Below are 8,492 nucleotides of genomic sequence, written 5' to 3'. Positions count from 1 at the left end.
TAGAATTCTGTTCATAAAGTTCACATAACTTTGACTGCTGAGTGGATAATTTGCGTTCACCCTCAAGAAATTAAATGAAACTTTACGTCTCGTTTTTCTTCAAGCGTATATGCAAACAATAATTTCGAAAAGCTTTTTACTTCGAGTTGAGTGTACATTGTAATGTAAATTTGTCCACTTTTGAATGGGGTTAAAATTGGTATCGTTCGTGCAAGTCTCTTTTTTCGACAAAAGCTTGCAAATTGAAAATGATTGAAATATTTGGATGCAAGGGGTAAACGACTCCGGAATATCGTGTCACAAAAACCATGAAGTCGAGAAAAACGCAAATTGTTTCGGAGAATCACTAGAACCATATGAATCACTAGAACCATATGAATCACTAGAACCATATGAATCACGAGAACCATATGAATCACGAGAACTTGAATCACGAGAACCATATGAATCACGAGAACCATTTGAACCACGAGAACCATTTGAATCACGAGAACCATATGAATCATGAGAATCATATGAATCACAAGAACCATATCAATTACGAGAACCATATAAAATCACGATTTCCACAGTCAATTGCCCCTCGTTTGGGCGATGATAATTTACATACTCCGGGGATAGCCTGAAATATTTTCCAATTTAATTTCGATTTCCACAATGATTTCCATAATGAACTTTTATATTTATTAATAATAACCGCAACAATTTAACATGATGGTCGGTTCGTTAAACACATACGAATAAGTTATATATCAGCTAATACATATAACATCTAAACTCAACATACATTACAATTTTTTTTTCATCATCATTTCCATCATCATCATCATCGTCATATTATGCAGTGAAGAAATTATCTTAAACGGCTGAAACCTTGTTGAAAAATAAGAAAGGAATTTATTGAATGTCGCTATGGAATTTCCTCAGAAGCAGCTAGCGGCGCTGTTTCAGTAAAATTTTTGGCAAATTTGGCTCGATTAAAAGATTCCTGCATGAGTCTTTCATTTTCCTGGCGAACTGTGGAATAGAAAAAGGAAATTTGTTTAAGTTTTAATATAAAAGTTTCGGCTTGACGCTCAAATTTCAAGCATTTCAAGCGTTTAAAATTCATTATGAATTGTCTGACGTTAGTTATGCAGAAAGTGTATACATAAACACAAGGATATAGTGGAAGAGTGCACTTATTTTCATGTAAACGACGAGTTTTGTTGGCTTAAAAGTTTTGCTTAAATTATTTTGTTCAAAAGTTGCAACACGTAATGCGTTTCATCGTTTACCTCCACATTAAATATCGATAAAATACCCTCACTCTTTATCACTCCAGTGGCTACCACCCTATAAAAATACCGTAATTCAGAATTAAAAGTTTTGATGTTAAAATTGTTCGTCCTTAGAAGAATTATGTTTTGTTTGATTACTTTTTGCTTCATATACTATCTAATATGGGCTATGACACAAAGACATTTTGTGTCAGTTTCAAAAGCATCATCATTTAGCATTTCCCATCGTTTCGTTCTTTACGCAAAGTCAGGGTCCTACGACAGAAAATCACCTGACCCATCCAAGCAATTGAATTTACAATTTCAAATGACATGCATACCAACAAACTACATTTCAACATTTATACTTATGTATTCAAATGGTCCGGTGCTAAAACGTAACGTAAAAAATTGCATTTATAGACCTTTAACAACCTGAATAACTGAATGCGGGAGGATTTCGTTTATTAGCTTTTAATTGTTCTTCGGAGATAAGTGTCGAATTTTTATTCTTTAATCAACGGAAAATACCCGTTCAGGTACCGTGACGATAACTATTCACGCGTGAGATTCAAACACTACATGTCGTACGTATAGAATGTGCATTTAAGTCGTACAATTTTAAGTCTTGCTCGTATAATTTACGAGTGAGTCTCCGTAGCTGAACGATCGTCCTATGCGTATACTCGGGTATTTTCCGATTTTTTTTTTTCGTGTGTAAGTTAGATTCAAATGACTCAGGACATAACTTTTCACTCATAAAACAAAAATAGGATAATCTCACGCTACATTTTATGGTCTCGGCTATCACATTAGAATGGTCTCACATCACGTAATTGAACTTTTTACCACGCTATTAAACTGAAATAGACATTCTTTGAGTAAAGTTCTACCAAAATTAGGAAAGTTCCACATGAAATGTCTTGCAAATTAATTACATTACCTAACATTTCTTTGGATGGAACATGAATATGGTCGCTCTTAAACGACAAACATTTTGTGGGTTTCAGGTGGCTCTTTTCCGATCAATTACATAAAATATATTGTATACGATTGCCGACCGACGCTTACCATTCATACACAAATCGAACACAGTTCAATAACGAAATTGACAATTCAATATTTTATTGAGCTAAATTTAATGGAATTTCGTGTAGAAGGTAAGATAACACGTGTGCACGGATGGTCACATTTTCATTTCATCTTAAATTTATTTAGAAAATATATTATGTACACGACATTCAATAGCACGTGTTTACGCTAGATAGCACGTAACGGTATGATGTGCAATAAAAGATAAATAAAAGGAAATAAACATGAGACACTGGAAAGTATATCCGACTTATACGTCGATAAAGTAGCCAAGTTCAATAGAATTGAAAGTATACAACGCAAATTCCTATACCAGTTAATGTTAAAGAACCATTTTACATAAAATGGAAATGTTTTATAGTCATTTGTCTTTTGCTGTAGTCGGGGAAAAGCGTACGACTGATGTTCCGTACCTACTTATATTTCTATGTCGTTTTTAAATTCAATTATAAAAATGTTATACAAGAGTTATGCAGACGTTCAATCAATTTCACGAAAGAAATCAATTGCTTTTCGCATTTGTCTTTTGAAGATTCTTGTACTCTACTGCGAAAAAAAGGGTGGAATTGAAGTGGCGTTAGACCAATTTTGCGAAGAAAAAAAAATGGATGGTAATAAACGACCGACAATTTAATTCAATACTACCAATAAAATTAGTACCGATGAAAAATACCAAAATACCGATAGAAATGAGATACATGTCGATGGCACCTCCACCATTTAAGGCGGAGTATTTCACTGGGAAATTTTATTAGCGTTTTATTTTGTAAAAGGACTAATTATTAGACGGTGCGAGAGAAAAAAAATAACTCCTAAGTAACCGGCACCGTTCCGGCGCCCGGCTCGCATTGCGGCCCTCCGCTCGGCGTGTTAAAACGCTTTTTATGTACAATGAAAATTGGTATTTACTTTTGTAAAAAGTTGAATTCTGTAGGGACGAACTAAACTCCTTTACGTTACATTTCGTAAAAGGATGAATTCCCTAGGAATGAGCTAACCACATTTACGTTCCATTTCGTAAAAGGATGATTTCCATAGGAACCAACCAAACGCCTTTACGGCCCCAATCTTAACTCAACTCAACAAAATCTTGAGTTGTTCTAAGATATTTCACATCACATTTCAAAAAAAAGTATGTTGATGTGGTGGAACTCGCGTCAACTTCGTCGTCAACCAACATCCAGCTGGAAGAGGTGCCAGCGATGTGTACCTCATTTCTATCGGTATTTTATTATTTTTTATCGGTAGTATTGGATTTTTCTATCGGTCGAATATAATATCCCAAAAAAAATCATGATAAGTGAAACTGAGTGATATACGGTACAAAAGTCTGCACACCATAAAGGTGTAACTTTGCTGGGTTTCGGTGGTGTTAATATATTCATGGCATCAAAACACACAATTGGTGGATATTGTTTTCGCACAACGCGGGCAAATGTCACTCAGGCTAATTGGGACTGACAAGGGATGAGTGTATAGTTAAACAACATCTCCTCCATGCATAATTTAAATTCAAATGCTTGCGTTCAGACTCGGAATGGTTTATCGAAAATCCTTTTTTTTAATTTAAATTGCCAATTATGTGGAAACAGAAGCGAACTGGCATTATGTGACTAAAAAGTTTCTAACAAAATATTTTTCGTCATATATGTTTTCGCAAGCAATTTATTCGCGCCATTCAGCATGTAAAACAACTTACGTAATTGTTTAAAACTTTTTATTTTGCCAAGTGCGAGGGTTGAAGCACGTGCGGAAGGTACGGGCTGCAATCACACTTGGTAAAATAAAATCATTCAAACGACACTGATAAAAGAGTTGTTTTAACATTACGAGTGGACTGTACATTGTCTACATATAGAACCGCACGTACAGTTAGAGGTTAGAGTTAGAGTGAAATTTCAGCTGTTTTTTGGCCTGATCCACACAAACAATCAAAACTGTCTTTATTCGGTTTTTACATATTCACGCCATGTTGTGACGTCACGTTTATTTATCTAGAAGGATAAACCGGTAATTATTGACAAGTGCAACTGTTGTTGTCTTGCTCATATGATAAAATAGGATATCGATATAAATAGGCAAGCCTCGATTGTGCGTCTCATGAGTCATGCATCGATAATCTTATATTACCACATAAACAGCTGAGGCAAAGTCATGCTGAAATTTCACTGCCTCTGACTGTACCACAGTTACAGCGTACAGCCAACATGTAGAAAGGAACGTCCACTTTGTACATTGATACTATCACAAGATAGCTGTACTATCCTATATGTCGTCTGTGGGACGCTCGTACATATTAACTGTACGCGCCTAAATGCTACCTGTTCACTCCTATATGTTATAGCTGAACGCTGTAAGTGTGGTACTAAGTTATACGGTTGTGACTTAGACAATGTAATGTCCATTCCAGTATTGACTTTTGGTTATCCGTACAGAAAAATTATTTTCCTTTATTTTTGGAAAAACCAAGGTCGGTGCCTCTACAACCATGTCACGCAAATATATTTATTACATGCTTCAGATAGATAAATGACACATTATTCCCGTTCTTCAAAGATATTTTTTGCGTTTATTTTAAGTTCAGTCACGTGAAGTGTAGTCCGTTGCTGCTCTGATTTTAGTCGTTTTGAGGAGTGGGTGGTTTTTAGACTGAACCAGTTCTATTTTCAAGCAAATGTGTAATGTAATAATGACACAGGAGAAAAATGAAGACTGGGCTTAATTTGCAATTTTTTCCAAAAAAAAAATCAAGAAAAATATGGAAAAATTGGGAAAACTTAGGAAAAAAATTGTCCCAAAAATAGTCCTCAACTTTACACCATTTATCCCATTTGTATGGTATGCGAATGTAATGTTTCCCTAAACAACTACTTCTTAACTCCTTCACGATGTTAAACAAGCAGAAAACTTCTATTTATTCTGTACAGCAATTAACAAAAATTTAAAATTGAATTACCATTGTGATGAATGGGAACGTCTCTCGAAAATGTGTACACCTTTTTCGTCTGATTTTGAACCAGCGTATCTACCGAATGAGTTAACGTAAAAATGACCACGAACACGCTCGCGAATAACAAACTAAAAAATACGGTTACAATTATGCATATGATTTTCCGACGTTTTCGATACAGTTCTCCGTCGCTGCCAGTCGCATCCAGCACATTTTTCGTTTTCTTTTCCACCGGCAGTACCGAACTTTTTCGTCGATTCTGTTGATACACGCGTATTATTGAATCGTAGTCCAATGCAGTGGGACTCATATTCGATCTACTGTCTACTGAGTGAACACTTTCGGGAATTAACAGATTGCATGGACTTTTCTTGCCATTTTCAGTCGTAAAAATTTTCGAACTATCGCGTCGCCGTTGTAGTGATTGCGGTGATCGTTCAAATTCCGGTTTATTCATAAAACTTTTCGATTTTTTGGTTGCGCCTAATGAGTACATTTCACGATGAGGACGTGCCCGTACTGATGCACTGTGTTGTCGTTTTTCTCGAAATGGTATATTTTCAGTCAGTTCTTCCGGTGAGTTCGGCGTTAAATAAAAACTGTGCGAATATTTGGATCCTCTATGAAATTTATATTGTTTGTCTAGACTCTGTGAGCTAAGCTTCCGCGACACAGAATGATCACCGTCAGTTATTTGATCTATTGAATGATTACGGCTACTACTACCCGACCGATAAACCTCGTCTTCCATTGATAATCCAGTGCTAAATTTTGGTGACAATTTTTTCTTCACTTCCGGAAAATTTGAATCCTCATCGCCCAACGAATGGCATTTTATCGCTTCAATAACATTCTCCTTTCGTTGGTCAACCTTTCTCGTTTGTTCATTGAATGATCGATGCATTTTACAGCTACGCCGAATGGATGGTGTCGGAGATTTTTTGTCTAACTTTATATCACCTACGTACACGGGCAGTAATCGAAAACTTGCGGCCCGCTTTGACGGCGGTACCATATCGGATATGACGGCAATTGTGGGTTGAACATCCATAGACGACTGAAACGAATGGGTTTTCTTCATTTCCATGGCATCCGAGTGGACATTCACTGTATCGGATCGTTTCAACAGTGGTTTACGGGTGAAAATGGGAGGTTCGTCACTGACAACAGAATTATGACTACGATTCATGTGATACAATTTATAGCGATTAAAATCCTTCGGCATCGATAGCGGCTGGTCGATTTGATGATCGTTGATGCTGTGTATGCTACGGACGCCAGATGACGATGCCGACGGTGGTGGTATGTAGTTTTCTATGGACATCGAAATTGTACGGTCCATTGTAGCGAGCCGTGGTGGCCTACTTCTGGATGTAATGTTTGGTTCCATTTTATGTTTTAGTTTTCAACTCTGGTTTTGTGTTTTAAAAAAAAATCCGTTTCAGTTCATTGTGGAAGACATACCATTCGAATGTTGATATTGATAAATAAAGTTTAAGTTTTCATAACACTTTTCTACATTTACTTTTTGATTTGATTTTAACAGACAACAGTTTTAACAGTTTTTTTTTTGCTTATTCAATAAATTATTGTCTTACATTTTAAGATGAAGCTCGCTTTATAATTGGAGAATTTACAAATTAAATTTCGTTGGTAATTCAATAACTGTCGTATAGAATGTCGTACAGCGTATAGAACGTATTAATGTTAATTGAATAAGAACAGAGCGTACACATGATTTCCTAATTTCCCCTTTCATTTTGCATGTGATTTACATGCAAATATATTTACGCAAATCTCAAAACTTTTCGGGGAAAATTTTCATTTTCATTTCGCAGCAATGCAAAACACAGCAAATCCGTTTAACGTTGAATTAGGAAATTTTTAACCGAAAATTGATTTGAAACAAACTTTTGGAACAATGGAAAATATGTTTGACAGGCCCTAATTGATTTCATCAATTATAAAACTAAGTCGTAAAATAAAAATTAACGCTACTCGACGTCATCATGTTAAGCAATTACAGTTAATGACAACGAAATTTCTGTTTAAGTTTGCATCAGCTGTTTTACCAGCTGGTTCATTCCACCACCGGTGGGATTGAACTAACTTTTAATCGACAGTGTTTCTACATGGGCCTGAAGGCAGGAGCGCTTGTTTTTTGCGAATTAAATTTTTCAACTTATGTCAGTGTTCATTTGAGTTCGTTTTCATCCAGTGTATTAGGTCCCTCATTTGACGTTTCAATAATCAACCGCTCCTGCCAGGTTTACTTTTACTCTGCCGTGTCTGAAACTGATCTACGGTACTTCAACAGCAAAAAAAAAATTGGGAAACTGTGACTTTTATTACTTATAATATTATAAATTGACGTAAAACTTGAAAATTATAAATAATTTTCCCATACAAAGTACATGGTGAACAAGTTCTACGTCCACTTCAATTCCGGTGTGCACATCCTTAGAAATCGCCCTCTTCATATCGACCTTATGCTTTGCACCTTTACGTACTGTGAACTCCGTGATAAGGATCTGTCAACTCCAGATGAAAAGCGCCTAAACGAATTCCTATTGAAACTGGGAAGATTCCAATTTTAGAACTATGGTAGGGAACAAAAGATATTTTATATAAGTCCTTCTAAACCCTGAAGCCCCATCTCACTCGCATATCTATCTAGTTCGGGTCCCTAACGTCCCTAAACTCTGTGACGGTAGAGAAGCAACAAATTATGTTCCTAGGCGAGTTTTTGGGTTTTGTTACAGTGGAGAACGCATCGTCATATATTGCAGTATTATTACGTCAACATTTTACGCACTCTGTGCAGCCTGCATTGATCAAGACCTGCAAAGTCACAATAATCTTAACACTTTTCAACCAACTTCGAGTTACTTTTCTGTTCACACTCCCTATCTGACGTTTGTAAGACAAACATAAATTACAAAAGAAAGGTCACCAGCACTAGGAACACAATTCAATCACGGCAGAGTAAAAGTAACTTTTACTCTGCCGTGATTCAATTCAAAACGAAAAATCATTCGCTAGCACTACTTATCACACAGAATGTCTACAGATTCGTTAAAGCTTCACCATACTCCAACCGCTTGTTTCTTTCCGGTCGAGTTTAGGAATTAATTCCAGCTTGAACTGACTACCAAAAGGAGCGTTGAGCTATCCACATAAATTTAGCAAAC

General features: G+C 36.1%; 1 protein-coding gene across 4 annotated transcripts in view; it reads right to left on the bottom strand.

The window, feature by feature from the left end:
* Nucleotides 1-618: 618 nt before the first annotated feature.
* LOC119068982 overlaps nt 619-8,492 on the bottom strand; it is a 61,914-nt gene continuing 54,040 nt past the window's right edge. For 3 of the 4 annotated variants that reach the window (XM_037172865.1, XM_037172873.1, XM_037172879.1), the window contains exons 2-3: nt 5,308-6,917; nt 619-1,017 (exon numbers count right to left, since the gene is read on the bottom strand). In XM_037172865.1, the coding sequence (XP_037028760.1) occupies nt 911-1,017; nt 5,308-6,691 (1,491 nt within the window). In that variant the 5' untranslated portion in view covers nt 6,692-6,917 and the 3' untranslated portion in view covers nt 619-910. The remainder of the gene's footprint in view (nt 1,018-5,307; nt 6,918-8,492) is intronic. The other variant, XM_037172856.1, reaches the window with a different exon arrangement.

The sequence above is a fragment of the Bradysia coprophila genome, chromosome II (genome assembly GCF_014529535.1).
Source record: "Bradysia coprophila strain Holo2 chromosome II, BU_Bcop_v1, whole genome shotgun sequence".
Classification (NCBI taxonomy): Eukaryota; Metazoa; Arthropoda; class Insecta; order Diptera; family Sciaridae; genus Bradysia; species Bradysia coprophila.
The sequence above is the reverse complement of the archived record's forward strand: the minus strand, read 5'-3'. Positions and strand labels throughout refer to the sequence as shown.